This window comes from Oncorhynchus nerka, linkage group LG3, assembly GCF_034236695.1.
Source record: "Oncorhynchus nerka isolate Pitt River linkage group LG3, Oner_Uvic_2.0, whole genome shotgun sequence".
In the NCBI taxonomy this organism is placed as follows: Eukaryota; Metazoa; Chordata; class Actinopteri; order Salmoniformes; family Salmonidae; genus Oncorhynchus; species Oncorhynchus nerka.
The window spans coordinates 9880565-9898484 of record NC_088398.1 but is presented as its reverse complement, the minus strand read 5'-3'; the positions used below and the strand labels follow the sequence as shown (position 1 = coordinate 9898484).

The 17920-nt window shown below is 41.5% G+C and overlaps 1 protein-coding gene across 3 annotated transcripts in view; it reads right to left on the bottom strand.

The window, feature by feature from the left end:
* LOC115101452 (histone-lysine N-methyltransferase 2A-like) overlaps nt 1-17920 on the bottom strand; it is a 75230-nt gene that overhangs the window by 32947 nt on the left and 24363 nt on the right. For all 3 annotated transcript variants that reach the window (XM_029620948.2, XM_029620956.2, XM_029620966.2), the window contains exons 13-14: nt 17556-17766; nt 17307-17420 (exon numbers count right to left, since the gene is read on the bottom strand). In XM_029620948.2, the coding sequence (XP_029476808.2) occupies nt 17307-17420; nt 17556-17766 (325 nt within the window). The remainder of the gene's footprint in view (nt 1-17306; nt 17421-17555; nt 17767-17920) is intronic.

Below are 17920 nucleotides of genomic sequence, written 5' to 3'. Positions count from 1 at the left end.
AAAGGCGCCAATTCAACGGCGCACTGAAGATTATGTATCAGAACCACTATCCATCGCATTTGTTATATAATATTCTATTTATTAGCGTTGCACCATTATTGTTACATAATATAACCATTTATAATTTCAGTAGCACGTTTTGGAGTTATGGGCTGTGCCATCCTCATGGCCTCGGCAATGGAGCAGTCCACTGAGATAGGCGCGAATTAAACAGCCGGCTTGTGCACCATGAAGAAATACATACATGTGGGACTGTTCGACTAAAGAATGCTCAGTCGACCAACAACCCATTGACAAAACAATCAACCAGTCCATTTAATGGGGTTAGCCTTAATAGAGATACAGTGCCTTCAGAAAATATTTACACCCCTGGACTTTCTCCACATTTTGTTGTGTTACAACCTGAATTTAAAATGGATTAAATTTGTCACTGGCCTACAAACAATACTCCTTAATGTAAAAGGGAAATTGTGTATTTCTAAATTTTTACTAATTGAAAATGAAAAGCTGACATTTCTTTAGTCAATAAGTATTCAACCCCATTGTTATGGCAAGCCTAAATAGGTTCAGGAGTAAACATTTGCTCAACCGTTGACTGCAGTGGGCTAAATCAGTTTCACACAGCGTTTCTTGGTAATCTTTTATTTATTTATACTTTTAAACCCTTTTTTTCTCCCCCTTTTCATGATATCCAAATTGGTAGTTACAACTCTCGTATGGACTCGGGAGAGGCAAAGGACGAGAGTCATACATTCTCCGACACACGACCGTGCCAAGCTGCACTGCTTCTTGACACAATGCTCGCTTAACCCAGAAGCCAGCTGCATCAATGTGTCAGAGGAAACACCGTACAACTGGCGACCGAAGTCAGCATGCATGTGCCTGGCCCGCCACAAGGAGTCGCTAGAGCGTGATGGGACAAGGACATCCCGCTCGGCAAACCCTCCCCTGGGCCTGGGATCGAACCCGGGTCTGTAGTGACGCCTCAATTAGTTCTTCCATGGCCTGCATACTCACCAGACATGTCGCCCATTAAATATGTTTGGAATGCTCTGGATTGACGTGTACGTGACGTGCGTTCCAGTACCGCCAAGATCTAGCAGGTTTGCACAGACATTGAAGTGTGGGACAACAATCCACAGACTGAACTCTATACGAAGGAGATGTGTCGCACTGCATGAGGCAAATGGTGGTCACACCAGACACTAACTGGTTTTCTGATCCACGCCCCTATAATTTTATTTAAGGCATCAGTGACCAACAGATGCATATATGTATCCCCAGTCATGTGAAATCCAAAGATTAGGGCCTCATTTCTTTTCAATTGACTGATTTCCTTATATGAACTGTAACTCACGTTTACATTTTTTCCCCAGTTTACTTTTAAACAAAAGTCTACACCTCACACACATAGTCATGGGCTTAAAAAAATACAAATAAACCAGTACCATGTCAGAGAGTTGAAATGTATTAAATTGAGTTTGATTCCAAATACTACACTTTATATACACATCATAAAATACTAAAATAACGAAAGACATAGAAACGCCGCATTTTCGGCGGGCTTTTTTAAATAATGTTTATTCATTTAAATATTATTAACGTTCGACCATGAGGCCACAAGACAGTGATTTGGTCATTTGGCTGCAGGAAAGAGTTAACATGTCACATAATAAGTTGTATGGACTAACATTGTGCAATAATAGTGTTTAACATGATTCTTTAATAAAATCTCTGTACCACACACACACACAAATTATCTGTAAGGTCGCTCAGTTGAGCAGTGAATTTCAAACACAGAATCAGCTACAAAGACCAGGGAGGTTTTCCAATGCCTCACAAAAGGTGGTCACCTATTGCTAGATGGGTTAAAAAAAAAAAGAAGCATAAATTGAATATCCCTTTGTGCATGGTGAAGTTATTAATTACAGTTTGGCTGGTGTACCAATACACCCAGTCACTACAATGTTGCCAGAGAGGAAGGAAACCGCTCAGGAATTTCACCATGATGCCAATCGTGACTTTTTAAAAACAGTTAAAGACTTTAATGGCTGTGATAGAAGAAAACTGAGGATGGATCAATATTGTAGTCCCTCCACAATATTAACCTAATTGACAGAGTGAAAAGTAGTAGGCTAAAAATACTCCAAAACATACATCCTGTTTGCAGTAAGGCACTAAAGTAAAACTGCAAATAATTTGACTAAGAAATTAACTTTATGTCTTGAATACCAGTGGTGTAAAGTACTTTTGTAAAAAATACTTTAAAGTACTACTTAAATAGTTTTTTTTTCAGTATCTGCACTTCACTATTAATATTTTTGACAACTTTTACTTCACTACATTCCTAAAGATGTACTTTTTACTCCAAACTTTCCCCCTGACAACCCAAAATACAAACATCTTGATGCTTAGTAGGACAGGAAAATTATCCAACTCAAGTACTTATTAAGAGAACATCCCTGGTCATCACTACGGTCTCTGGCGGACTCACTAAACACAAATCCTTTGTTTGTAAATTATATCTGAGGGAGAGAGTGTGCCCCTGGCTATCCGTAAATACATTTTTTTTTTTAACAAGAAAATTGTACTGTCTGGTTTGCTTAATATAAGGAATTTGCAATGATTTAAACTTTTACTTTTGATACCTAACTATATTTAAAACCAAATACTTTTAGACTATTACTCAATTAGTCGGGGGCGGCAGAGTAGCCTAGTGGTTAGAGCGTTGGACTAGTAACCTTGCAAGTTCAAACCCCCGAGCTGACAATGTACAAATCTGTCGTTCTGCCCCTGAACAAGCAGTTGTTCCTAGGCCGTCATTGTAAATAAGAATTTGTTCTTAACTGACTTGCCTGGTTAAATAAAGGTTAAAAAAAATATATATATATATTACTTTCACTTGAGTAATTTTCTATTAAGGTTTTTTTTACTTTATCTCAAGTATAACAATTGAGTACTTGTTCCACCATCGCTGAATACAAAGCATTATGTTTGTGGCAAATCTAACAACACAGAGTACCACTTTTCATATTTTCAAGCATGGTGGTGGCTGCAACATGCTATGGGTATGCTTGTCATCTGCAAGGACTAGGGAGTTCAGGTCTGCATTCTAACAGATACTGGGAGACAAATTCATCTTTCAGCAGGACAATAATCGAAAACACAAGGCGAAATATACACGAGTTGCTTACCAAGACGACGTTGAATGTTTGAGTGACCTAGTTAGCTTTGACTTAAATCTATGCAAGACTTGAATGGCTGTCTAGCATTGATCAACAACGAACTTGGCAGAGCTTGAAGAATTTAAAGAATAATGTGCAAATACTGTACAATCCAGGTGTTAAAAAACTCTTAGTTGGAGATTTACTCAGAAAGACTCACAGCTGTAATCACTGCCAAAAGGTGATTATAAACATGTATTGACTAAGGGGGTTGAATACTTAATCAAGATAATTTAATTACCAAGATGTTATTATTTTTTATAATAAAAAAAAAAGTTCAAATACTCTTTCAAAGTAGAATAGATTCTGAGTAGGCGACAACTAAATCCATTGTAATCCCACCTTGTAACAACAAAATGTAGAAGTGAAGGGGTGTTCCCCCCCTTTGAATTGTCTTTTCAATGTCCATGTGGCCCATTGGCATCGGTTACTTCTATCGTTACTTCATATAGAAGAAGAATTACTTGGGAAGGTAGTGTATAGATTGTATTGGGGGGGGGATAATAATGTCTCAATTTACGATGTGCTGGTCCTAGACATCCTTGTATGTAGCCTACTGTTTAACACCTTTTCCCGCTTCTTCCTTTACTCAGACAAGGGGTCTCTCCAACAGGAAGGGATTCTTCCAGCGTGTCCAGGGCCTCATCTGCACTTGTGAATTCCATTCTTTGTGACTCGAGTCACAAATCTGACGACTTGCAACTCTACTTTGACACCAATGACTCGTGACTTAACTTGGACTTGAGCCTTTTGACTGGAACTGACTTGATATCCTCCCCAAGCCCAAATATAAAAAATGATGCTATTAAAAGAGTGCAGCACGTCAACTCTTCATTTTACGGATTACAGTTTGAATCTGACACCAGCCAATCAATCAAATTGTGCCAGCTGAGAAAAAGTTGTGCGTGGCAGTGCAGAGGAACGTTGGCGGGTGAATTCAGATGGAGCCCTTGGAAAGATGATACCCCAAATGATTATCGGATATAAAGACTACGCTGTATCAACAAAAAACGGATTGCAACTTGCAAAACATGCAGGAAGAAAATTACAGACGGAGGCGCAACAACTTCAACTTTGTTCGACATTTGAAGCTGCACAAAGAACGGTAAGTCTTAGCTAATATAGCCGACAGCTACATTATTTATAACTTTCTCATGGCTACCCATGTATTTGCATGGAAATATAAAGTTTATTTGCAAAGTAATAAATGTATATATTTGTTAAAAGCATTCATGATTTGCGTAAATGTAATATACTATTACTCTTGTTAAAAATATGAAATGGTATTACATTTGGTGAAGAGCACATTATCACTTTTTTCGGACTCGAAACTCAAAGTATAGGACTTGAGACTTGCCTGTCTTGACTTGGGACTTGAGTGCTAAGACTTGAGACTTACTTGCGACTTACTTGACTTGGTCCCACCTCTGGTATTTAGCGTTCTTCTATTTCACGCCGATCCAATGGCATCATTCCAGATCCAGTGGTGATATACCCTTAACAAGTTCCTCTGAAATCAGTTTGACCACGTAGCTGGAAAGGTCTTCTTTTTCCTCGTCTTCCGGTATAGACAATAATCGTTCTACAGTATTTTCAATTCCTCTTCCAAAGTTAGCAGCTTTGTTTCCAAAAGGCACATTTTGTCGTCTTGTTCGCTCACACACATGCCTTGTTGGTACGTATCTGACACGATAGACTACTTCCTTTTCGAACAAATCTACTTTTTTCAGCACAGATTGTAACTGTTAGTTTTGGTGAGCATCAAGAGCCTTTCAGCTACACTTTCCTGGATATCCTTTAGACGTTCATTACTCTCATTTGCATCTCCAAGTTGTTCCTGGTCTTTTCCTCTGAGGGAAGCCATGGTTGTGTCGCTGTACCAACTAATTGGTTCGCTGATATTCACAGATTACCACTCACTCTCTCCCAGGTACTTGAGGATATATTGATCTATCGATTTTACAGGCTTAATTTAAACTGTTGTCTGGCTTCTACATATAACAGTTGTGTTGAAAAAAAAAAAAAAAGAGCTACTCACTCCCCATGCTTCCTAAACAGAGCTACTCTCTCCCCATGCTTCCTAAACAGAGCTACTCTCCCCATGCTTCCTAAACAGAGCTACTCTCTCCCCATGCTTCCTAAACAGAGCTACTCTCTCCCCATGCTTCCTAAACAGAGCTACTCTCTCCCCATGCTTCCTAAACAGAGCTACTCACTCCCCATGCTTCCTAAACAGAGCTACTCACTCCCCATGCTTCCTAAACAGAGCTACTCACTCCCCATGCTTCCTAAACAGAGCTACTCACTCCCCATGCTTCCTAAACAGAGCTACTCACTCCCCATGCTTCCTAAACAGAGCTACTCACTCCCCATGCTTCCTAAACAGAGCTACTCACTCCCCATGCTTCCTAAACAGAGCTTCCTCCCCATGCTTCCTAAACAGAGCTACTCACTCCCCATGCTTCCTAAACAGAGCTACTCACTCCCCATGCTTCCTAAACAGAGCTACTCACTCCCCATGCTTCCTAAACAGAGCTACTCACTCCCCATGCTTCCTAAACAGAGCTACTCACTCCCCATGCTTCCTAAACAGAGCTATGCTTCCTAAACAGAGCTACTCACTCCCCATGCTTCCTAAACAGAGCTACTCACTCCCCATGCTTCCTAAACAGAGCTACTCACTCCCCATGCTTCCTAAACAGAGCTACTCTCTCCCCTTGCATCCTATCGGCACCCACATGCCCCTCTCATATGGCGCCAATTCCAAGGAAAACAAACTAGACAAACAAAAAATGTGAGAAACATTTTCCTGAGAGCAAAGGTCAACCTCTTCATACCTGGAGAAATAAACCCAAATATAAAACAAAAGATGGGAAACTTTGTTATTATATTATGTGTTTCTGGGTAACCCTGACAGCAAAAGGACAAAGCAAGGAAGCAGAACTCCTTTAGGCAGAAAATTACATCAGGCCATTACGTTAAATAACTATTTTTAGAATCACCCACGTAATTCATTCGACCTTTCATACTAGTTCTCTATTGGAATCTCCTGTGCTTACTGTGATGATACCAGGCGAAGTATCACAATACCGAGATTCAATGGCCTAGCATCTCCTGGAAGCTTTTCTAAACTTTCTCCAAAAACATGTCACTGAAATTCACACTTTCACTTAATACAACAAATTGAACTAATAGAATACTGCATAGAATGGCTGATTTGCTCATATTGGCAAAGCTCTACCTGTGATATGGCTGGAGGAATGGGAGGAAGGAATATACATCAGTGGAGGATGCTGAAGGGAGGACGGCTCATAATAATGTCTGGAACATCACAAATGGAATGGCATCAAACACATAGAAACCATGTGTTCGATACCATTCCACTAATTCTGCTCCAGCCATTACCACAAGCCCATTCTCCACAATTAAGGTGCCACCAACCTCCTGTACTCTACATGCATGTCATTGTGTCAGTAAGGAGGGCATGAAACCTTTACTCTTCAGTTGACACACACACACAATCTCCCTCACTCTCATAAACACTCTCTCCCACAAACACACACACTGAGACCAACTTAAAAAACATTAGGCACCAAACAGAATTTAAGGAGCACCAGAAAGAAAGATGTTTGATATAGTTTAGGTTTACATTAGACCTATATGAAACACATCTCATGAGTAGGAGACCCATTTCCTTTCTTTGTGTATCAATCAAATTTGCCAACACCTACTGTCAAGTTACCAGGTTGTTAGCTAGCTAGGTAACATGACTGAACAACGTTAGTTGATGTCAAATCAATAATTAGCAACCCTGGGTTTGTTCAAAACGGCCCGTGTCATGGTTTGTGATATATAAAATGCGCGAATCCTGATACAAATAAAAAAGGCATCTCTGGTAATATGGGTCATATTTTTGTAACCGTTTGGGCTAGAGACAAGCCAGAGGCAAGCATGCCTGTCCATTTTCCCTCTCCGACAATAAGAGGCTGCATGACAGTGAACTGATCTGTGCTCTTGGTTATAACAGGCGATGAAATTATACAATGTATCAACATTGCTCGTGTTGCTCCAACATAACACAAGTACAAATCTAAACAGAAGACTAAGGGTCTGCATCCCCACTTGCCATCACAAATATATCATTTATTTTCAAACTGACGGAGGAATAGACGCGCGTGAAGAGCGGACGGAGAGAAGCAGGTGAGGACTGGCAGGGGATGAGGATGGCTGATTACATCTTCCACACGTGATATGCAAATTAATTTAATCTCAGCAAAAAAAGAAATGTCCTCGCACTGTCAACTGCGTTTATTTTCAGCAAACAAACTGTAAATATTTGTATGAACATAACATTTGTATCAACAGCTGAGACAAACTGAACAAGTTCCATAGGCATGTTAATAACAGAAATGGAATAATGTGTCCCTGAACAAAGGGGGGTAACAGTCAGTATCTGGTGTGGCCACCAGCTGTATTTAAGTACTGCAGTGTACCTCCTCCTCATGGACTGCACCAGATTTGCCAGTTCTTGCTGTGAGATGTTAACCCAATCTTCCACCAAGGCACCTGCAAGACATTTCTGGGGGGAATGGCCCTAGCCCTCACCCTCCGATCCAACAGGTCCCAGACGTGCTCAAAGAGATTGAGATCCGGGCTCTTCGCTGGCCATGGCAGAACACTGACATTCCTGTCTTGCAGGAAATCACTCACAGAACGAGCAGTATGGCTGGTGGCATAGTCATGCTGGAGGGACAATGTCAGGATGAGCCTGCAGGAAGGGTACCACGAGGGAGGAGGATGTCTTCCCTGTAACGCACAGCGTTGAGATTGCATGCAATGACAAGCTCAGTCCGATGAGACACCCTGCTCCAGACCATGACGGACCTTCCACCTCCAAATCAATCCCGCTCCAGAGTACAGGCCTCGGTGTAAAACTCATTCCTTCGACTATAAACGTGAATCCGACCATCATCTCCCGGTAAGACAAAACCGTGACTCATCAGTGAAGAGCACTTTTTGCCAGTCCTGTCTGGTCCTGCGATGGTGGGTTTGTGCCCATAGGCAACGTTGTTGCCGGTGATATCTGGTGATACCTGCCTTACAGCAGGCCTCCAAGCCCTCAGTCCAGCCTCTCACAGCCTATTGCGGACAGTCTGAGCACTGATGGAGGGATTGTGCGCTCCTGGTGTAACTCGGGCAGTTGTTGTTGCCATCCTGTACCTGTCCCGCAGGTGTGATGTTCGGATGTACCAATTCTGTGCAGGTGTTGTTACACGTGGTCTGCCACTGCGAGGAAAATCAGCTGGCCGCTCTGTCTCCTTGTAGCGCTGTCTTCGGCGTGTCACAGTACGGACATTGCAATTTATTGCCCTAGCCACATATACAGTCCTCATTGCAGCTCCTTGCAGCTTGCCTAAGGCACGTTCACGCAGATGAGCAGGGACCCTGGGCATCTTGCTTTTGGTGTTTTTCAGAGTCAGTAGAAAGGCCTCTTTAGTGTCCTATGTTTTCATAACTGTGACCTTAATTGCCTACCGTCTGTAAGCTGTTAGTGTCTTAACTATAAAATGAATGAGAAATACCAGTTTCTATTCTATTTTACCATTGGTTTATGACATACTATTATTTCCTTATTGAGTTATAATTCTAAGTTGATTGGTTATTCTTGATTTAACATGTTTTTGAGTCACGATGCGAATCATGGGTTCGAAGGAAAAATAATCGGTTCCCTCGGGTTCCTGGTTTTTGGGTAAATATACAAATATACTTTGTTCAGTCTGCATACAGACTAAAAATACAGTGGGGGAAAAAAGTATTTAGTCAGCCACCAATTGTGCAAGTTCTCCCACTTAAAAAGATGAGAGAGGCCTGTAATTTTCATCATATGTACACTTCAACTAAGACAGACAAAAAGACAAAAAAAATCCAGACAATCACATTGTAGGATTTTTTATGAATTTATTTGCAAATTATGGTGGAAAATAAGTATTTGGTCAATAACAAAAGTTTCTCAATACTTTGTCATTGCCAACAAAGGGTATATAACAGAGGTCAAACGTTTTCTGTAAGTCTTCACAAGGTTTTCACACACTGTTGCTGGTATTTTGGTCCATTCCTCCATGCAGATCTCCTCTAGAGCAGTGATGTTTTGGGGCTGTTGCTGGGCTACACGGACTTTCAACTCCCTCCAAAGATTTTCTATGGGGTTGAGATCTGGAGACTGGCTAGGCCACTCCAGGACCTCGAAATGCTTCTTACGAAGCCACTCCTTCGTTGCCCGGGCGGTGTGTTTGGGATCATTGTCATGCTGAAAGACCCAGCGACGTTTCATCTTCAATGACCTTGCTGATGGAAGGAGGTTTTCACTCAAAATCTCACGATACATGGCCCCATTCATTCTTTCCTTTACACGGATCAGTCGTCCTGGTCCCTTTGCAGAAAAACAGACCCAAAGCATGATGTTTCCACCCCCATGCTTCACAGTAGGTATGGTGTTCTTTGGATGCAACTCAGCATTCTTTGTCCTCCAAACACGACGAGTTTAGTTTTTACCAAAAAGTTATATTTTGGTTTCATCTGACCATATGACATTCTCCCAATCTTCTTCTGGATCATCCAAATGCTCTCTAGCAAACTTCAGACGGGCCTGGACATGTACTGGCTTAAGCAGGGGGACACGTCTGGCACTGCAGGATTTGAGTCCCTGGCGGCGTAGTGTGTTACTGATGGTAGGCTTTGTTACTTTGGTCCCAGCTCTCTGCAGGTCATTCACTAGGTCCCCCCGTGTGGTTCTGGGATTTTTGCTCACCGTTCTTGTGATCATTTTGACCCCACGGGGTGAGATCTTGCGTGGAGCCCCAGATCAAGGGAGATTATCAGTGGTCTTGTATGTCTTCCATTTCCTAATAATTGCTCCCACAGTTGATTTCTTCAAACCAAGCTGCTTACCTATTGCAGATTCAGTATTCCCAGCCTGGTGCTAGTCTACAATTTTGTTCATGGAGTCCTTTGACAGCTCTTTGGTCTTGGCCATAGTGGAGTTTGGAGTGTGACTGAGGTTGTGGACAGGTGTCTTTTATACTGATAACAAGTTCAAACCATTGCCATTAATACAGGTAACGAGTGGAGGACAGAGGAGCCTCTAAAAGAAGAAGTTACAGGTCTGTGAGAGCCAGAAATCTTGCTTGTTTGTAGGTGACCAAATACTTATTTTCCACCATAATTTGCAAATAAATTCATTATAAAATCCTACTATGTGATTTTCTGGATTTCTTTTTCTAATTTTGTCTGTCATAGTTGAAGTGTACCTATGATGAAAATTACAGGCCTCATCTTTTTAAGTGGGAGAATTTGCACAATTTGTGGCTGACTAAATACTTTTTTGCCCCACTGTATATGTTAAATAGGGATGACAGTTACTCCAAATGGATTTTGATATGTGATTTGCTGAATTAATTTTTTCGATACAAATTTCACCAGATTGGGACTGCTGGATTGTTGGTGGGATTCTCCGATGGATTAGGGTGCCAACTCCCTGATCGGGTAACTCTTCCGAGAGGTCGCCAGTAAAACAAGGGAGTATGAACTAATGTTGAAAATGGTTTCAACAGTAACAGTATGTTATGCTCTTTGACCTTTGTCGTAGAGATGGTGTTAAGAAAATTGGGAATGTAATAATTTATATAGTATAGTTATATAGTCAACGCTTGTCTGAATTTCCTGAAACAGGAAGGAATTTAACTAAACTGTTGTTCTGGTCTGTGCTTTTTTGAGGTTATCATGGAAGGTGACGTCAGATCGTGTCTTAATGCATTGTATGAATCATTTGGACACAAACTTTGTGTGTGAACCTCAAAACTCTCCCAAACTGGTTGAAGAACGAGCGACAAAGGCGTTCAATGTGACAGTGACTTTTAACACTTCAATATGAGTCAGAGCCATTAACCTGGGTATGGGCGGCAGGAGTGCACTAGAGTCCTGAGATCGCGCATGTGGAGTGAGCGTTGAGAGAGATAACATACACATTTCTCTCATGGTGCTGGTGGGAGGAATAGGCCAGACAGGATGGTGATAGCAGCACAGGTGAGAGGCTCGTGTACGTGGGAAAATCGGACGTATCCATTTGGATATTGAAATTGGGACATTATCAAGGACCATCAAATGTGACAGACAAGAGTTACATGTGCCGTTAGGAAGATGAACTGCACCGCTATCTGAAGACACGCTAGAATGATAAGTGCAGGGAGGGGGGGCATTTAGGCTAAGTATGCATTGAGATACTGATCTTTCTGGCTGTTGCGAGAGTGCGCTTGCAGGCTGGGTGTGAGTCAGACCGAAACTAGATAAAGAGAAGTAACCACTGTCTGGTTTTGACATGTTGATCTTGTGTGACCATAAACAATGCTAATACATTCAGAGAAGCTACTGTACTAGGTTGCCTTATAAGGTAACCTCAGCTTATTGATACACACATACATTAGGGATGTACCATACCGTACCATACCACTAGGGAGTGATCACATGTATAAAATCAGCTGTGCACTTAGGTGGGGTGCAGAACTTATCGGAAACATGCGTTCTATGTTCCCGTTGTCAACTTCTGTCTGCAATTGCATTAATAAAGGTTTAATTGATTTACTTAAAGAAGATATTGTCTGATTGCTGATTTCACCAATAAGCCAATGATTGACAAGGAACCTACCACGATAAATTTTAGTCAGACTCAAAGTAAGCACTAAGGACTGTCACTCTATATTTGAGTTGGATCATTTACAAAATGTTTTAGTTATGATTCGGATAGAGAGAGAGGGGCTCTAAAACGCTGAGGGGTGAGGGCACTGCTAAAATGTATAATTCCTAGGGAGGCTCTAGAAAACTCATCTCTAAGTATCCACTGACAAGGAGGTTGTTAGAGAACTCACTGGATGGTAGCTTGGGTCAACCATTAAGGTTAATTTAGTTCTCTTTTGTCATCAGAATTTTAATGTTAAACCGCATTGATACATAGAGATTGCTGGATGATACGATACAATTAATTGCATACAAGGCTCAGTCTGTTTTGCGATAACACACAAGGATGAAAATGAAGGAGATGGCATTGAGACCAGCATCACATGGGTATAGAACGTAATGGAGTTTTAGTCGCATCAAAGGTGGTGTGAAGTTATTAAACGTGTACCTTTTCACTCTTTCCTTTGCAAGTCAATATGTTTTTAGGTTTCAGGAACCATAAGAGTGATCATTGTTCCAGAGGGACTGATGTATATTGACTAATTGATTTGAGAATGTTTTAGTACGTCTATTACTGTAGAAGTGCATTAGTAGTGACTAGTGTGTTATGGGTTAGATGGAATGATATATGTACAAATGTATCTGTAGGAGGAGGCGAGGTACACATGAGGTGTGTTTGAGACAGAATGATTACATAGGGCTGTTAAGTGGGATGTGACTGCTGCGGTGGAGATCTGTGGGGGCTCATAAATTAAGGTTGTGGTGATAGAGGGGTATTATTCCCAGAGACTATGTATATTGTTACAGGAGATGGCTCATAGGAGAGGGAGGACAGCTAACTGTGCACAATACAGGGACTATTATGAGGTTAAACTACAGCTAAACATTACACATACCCAGATCATGGTGAGAGTAGAAAAGATAGTGGTGGCATTTCAGACAATAAGGTAAACTTTCAGGAAACACGTGATTCAGTTTTGTTAGGTTGGATATTTTTCCAACTCATTAATCTCTTTCCCAATTTCTAATTGCCGGCGAACACTTGACAGATTACATGCAGTAGTTATTCTCACGGCAGTCGCTGTAGGGACAGTAATTGAAGGAGGCTATAGTCATGGACCATGTTAGTAGTAGCAGGGGTTACTTTAGTAGCATTGTTGGGATATCAGTTTATGAGGACTCATGCCAAATGGCTGGGTAGCTGGTAACTGGGAGACTGATGGGCGTACCGGGGGCTGTTAGTCAAATGGCACAAATTAGTGATCTTGCCATAAGGGGGAGTCTATGTTGTCAGGAAATAACCAATGTGTTGCAGTGTGTATATCCTCAGGAGAAAGCAGCACATGAGAAGCAGGAGATAACCAAGGGCACGGGCTGAATTCTGGAGATTGAGTGTACATCAAGATACACCAGGCAGGGGTGTTGGGACAGTGTTGGTCTGGTCTACGCACAGTACTCCTTACAGCACATGTAGCGGTAAAGATCGGCATGTCTCTCCTCGGTAGGTTCACAGATCTCACAGGAAGTGAGGTCCAACTGCATAATGGGTGAACTTGAAGACGCCATGACAGAGGAAGCAGAGCTAAAGAGAGAAAGAGAGAGAGAGACTAGATTCCACTGTAGACATGTAGATGGGTTGGGTCAGGGAGCTACTTTAAACATCATAGTTGGGTTGGGTTAGCTGCTTTATTGGTTAATGCATCATATGAAAGGATAGATGGTGGGGTAATTGTACTCTAAACAACATTTTGAAGGCATTGATGTAAAAGTCTATACAGTGCTGAGTTACCTCAAGAGGATGTAGCGTTGATTTGTTCCCCAATGGAGGAGATGGGGAACAAAGTGAAAATGACATGGCTTGGGAACACCTCTCAGAACCTAGGGCCGGGAAAGGGGAAGACTGGGCGAAAGCATGAGGAGGCTTTTTAGGGCTTTCAATTTTGTGGAATCCAGCAGAAAAGTATCCTAGAGGCATAGAGTCAGGTGAAGAGAGAGAGTGGGAATTGTCATGGCCTCAGACTTTGTTTTAATGCATATATAATTATGCATAGCTTAACACATTGTTAATGCTGTTGTTTTGTGTTTATTTTCGGCTTTCCAAGTCTTGTGCTATCACTCTCTTAAGAACCAGAAAGAGAAAGTGGAAAAGCAGCTCCAGCTGAAGTGGAGAAAGCCAACAGCTTCAGCTGGAATGGAATTCTGTTGTGTGATGAGACAGAAATAAGAGTGTGCATATAGAACAGAGGCCATAAGCCTAACTGTGAATGTTAATCGTGTTTTATTTTTTATTGTTTGTCCATTTAAAAGTAATTTCCAAGTGTATGTATTGTTGAACAGTATGGAGTAATATGTTCGATACAAGGGACTGTTAGATTCTGGGTTCTGACTTCTTAACTTCTTTGGGATAGGAGGCAGTATTTGACTAGCTTGGATGAAAAACATGCCCAAATTAAGCTGCCTGCTACTCAGCCATAAAAGCTAGAATATGCATATGATTAGTAGATTTGGATAGAAAACACTGAAGTTTCTAAAACTGTTTGAATGATGTCTGTGAGTATAACAGAACTCATATGGCAGGCAAAAACCTGAGAAAAAATCCAACAAGGAAGTGGGAAATCTGAGGTTTGTAGTTTTTCAACTCAGCCCCCATTGAAGACACAGTGGGATATTAGTTATGTTTCACTTCCCAAGACTTCCACTAGATGTCAACAGTATTTACAAACTGCTTTGAGGATTCTACTCTAAAGGAGGGGCTCATAAGAGCTATTTGAGTGAGTGGTCTGTGGCAGAGTGCCACAGCCTCGGTCTGGCGCTCACGTGAAAGGTAGCTACGTTCCACTTCATTTGTACAGACAAAGGAATTGTCCGGTTGGAACATTAATGAAGTTTTATGTTAAAGACATCCTAAAGATTGATTCCATACTTAGTTTGGCATGTTTCTACGGGCTGTAACATAACTTTTTGTCCGACGTTCGGCTCGACCTGAACGCGCTTTTGGATTTGTTTACCAAACGCCCTAACAAAAGAAGATATTTGGACATAACTGATGGACATTATCGAACAAATCAAACATTTATGGTGGAACTGGGATTCCTGGGAGTGCATTCTGATGAAGATCATCAAAGGTAAGTGAATAAATAAAATGCTATTTCTGACTAATGTTGACTACCCAATATGGCAGGTATCTTTTTGGCTGCTTTGTTGTCTAAAGGCTGTACTCAGATTATTGCATGGTTTGCTTTCTCCGTAAAGTTTTTTAAAAATCTGACACAGCGGTTGCATTAAGTTGAATGTTTATTATGAGTATTTCTGTAATTTGATGTGGCTCTCTGCACAATCACCGCATGTTTTAGAACTACTGAACGTAACGTGCCAATGTAAACTCCGATTTTTTATTTAAATATGAACTTTATCAAACAAAACATACATGTATTGTGTAACATGAAGTCCTATGAGTGTCATCTGATGAAGATCATCGAAGGTTAGTGATTCATTTTATCTCTATCTCTGCTTTTTCTCCTCTCTTTGGCTGGAAAAATGGCTGTGCTTTTCTGCGGCTTGGTGGTGACCTAACATAATCGTTTGTGGTGCTTTCGCTGTAAATCCTTTTTGAAATCAGACATTGTGGCTGGATTAACGAGAATTATATTTTTATGAATGGTGTAAAATACTTGTATGCTTGAGGAAGTTTAATTATGAGATTTTTGTTATTTTGAATTTGGCGCCCTGCACTTTCACTGGCTGTTGCGGGGGGGGGTTCCGCTAGCGGAACCTAGGCAGGTTAACCTTGGAACATTGTCCTAGACAGGTTAAACTTGGAACATTGTTATACTAGAGACATGATGGAACAAAAGTAATACGATAGTATCTGAGGATTGATAGAGACTGGTTTTTATATCAGAAGTTAATGGTTATCTGTAGTAGCCAGATGGCTTTGGAATATGCTGTGTAGAAGGAGGCAATCACGATTGCTATAGGTGATACGGGTGGAGAGCTTTGGAATAGGCATCAAGGGGGTTGAGGTCAGGTCACCTTAAGGGAGAAGGAACAGTTTATTACCCCATCACTTCGTCTTCATGTCGAAACATAACAGATGTAAGGGTTGGAGAGAAGGAGGATTGCAGAGAAGGAGGATTGCATCTAAATTGGAGCATATATACTTGTGTTGGTGGAGACATGTTTTGTCTGAATGCAGCTGTATTGACCCTCTGGGAAGAATAAAATTGTTTAAGCTCTCATAGTATCCATTGAGTTTGACTCTGAGAATTAGAACCTAACAACACACACAGGAAACTTGTGAAAAGCCCAGCAGCTTTGCAGTTCTTGACACTCAAATCCGGTGTGCCTGGTACCTACTACTAAAACCCATTCAAAGGCACTGAAATATTTTGTCTTGCCCATTCACCCTCTGAATAGCACACATGCACAATCCATGTCTCAAGGATAAAAAAAAAATCCTTCTTTAACTTGTCTCCTCCCCTTCATCTACACTGATTGAAGGTAACATTCATACAGGCTCATAGCTCTCAACTGGATTCACCTGGTCAAGCTGTCAAGGAAAGAGCAGGTGTTTCCAATGTGTTGTACCCTCAGTGTATGTTCTCTATTGTGAAAGCAGGGATGCAAACTGGTGAGTGCCTAAATAAAGTGACAGAAATTCTTCATACAGAAACACACAAAAAAGCTACGTAAACTGCAAGAAAATGTGCCTATTTTCAGAGTGGGGTTGTCACCACACCAACACTTTACTAAGGCTACCAGACCAAGTATCCTAATACAGAGTAATATGTATCTACTTCCCTTGCACTGCGAGCAGCTCCAATTAATTATTTAACAAATGTAACACAAACCACATCACTATCTGCACACGCCAGCTGGCCATCACGACTAAATAGCATATTAAAAGTGATAGAGATGTGCAGAAAAAAACAGATGGAGAGATGCCGCTGAGTAGGCTAATGGCTTGTTAGTGGGACGCAGCTAACTGCTCACAGCTGTCATACGTGATATTGGATGAAGCACTCGTTCTGATATGACATATCTGACATCACGATCTAAACCCTGGTATTCTATTTGTAGGACGCAGAGGGTAGGGATGCATTCTGTACAGTCGGTAGTGATCACACAGGGAGAAGATCTGTTGGGGCCTCGACGTTATAACTCAATGAGTGATACACTACATCTACGCACTTTTTGTCAGATCTACATGACTCACATGGATGACCTTCTGTATTCTGAGATCAAAAGGCAAATATCACGGAAAAGTGACGAGTTGGCATCCCTGTGAAAGGTACGGCTGAGCATGGGAGCCCGTTACACAGCAGAAGTTGGGCGTAACACTGGAAGACCCACCTGTCAGGTCCTCACACTTGGCATGGACCCAGTGGTTACAGGTGGCACACTGCATCATCTGACTGTCGTAGTCACTGTCCTCATAGCACTTGAAGCAGATCGGACAGTAGTTGCCTTTAGAAAGTGATATCGTCAATATCCTGCCATTCCCATATGAATAGTGAAATCAAATAAATGAGCTGGTCTTTTATCATGTTTTAACATTTGTGTTTGCAGATCGACTTCCCCAAAGCGTTCACTTCATCTTACCTTGGTCGTGGAGCTTGGTGCAGTCTGGACAGAGTCCTTTATCGTGGTTCCACTCGGTGTCCCAACTCTTCCCTGGTGTAACCCCACAGCTTTTACACCTGATGCACGTCATACACACCCAGGCCTTCCTCCTCCTGTTGGGTTTGGGGTAGTTAGGCCCCAGGCATGAAGGGTGATAACAGTTCTGACATCTGTCACACTCCAGCAGAGGCTGAGGAACACCAGAGAGATACAGTATTACAGTTACACATAGATTGGTGGCAACACTAATGTCACAGTCAAAGATGGTGGATATATGAAGATTGTTAACGGCCTGAGTGTGAATTATTGAACAAAATGTCAGTTCTAATGTAATAAAGTAAGTT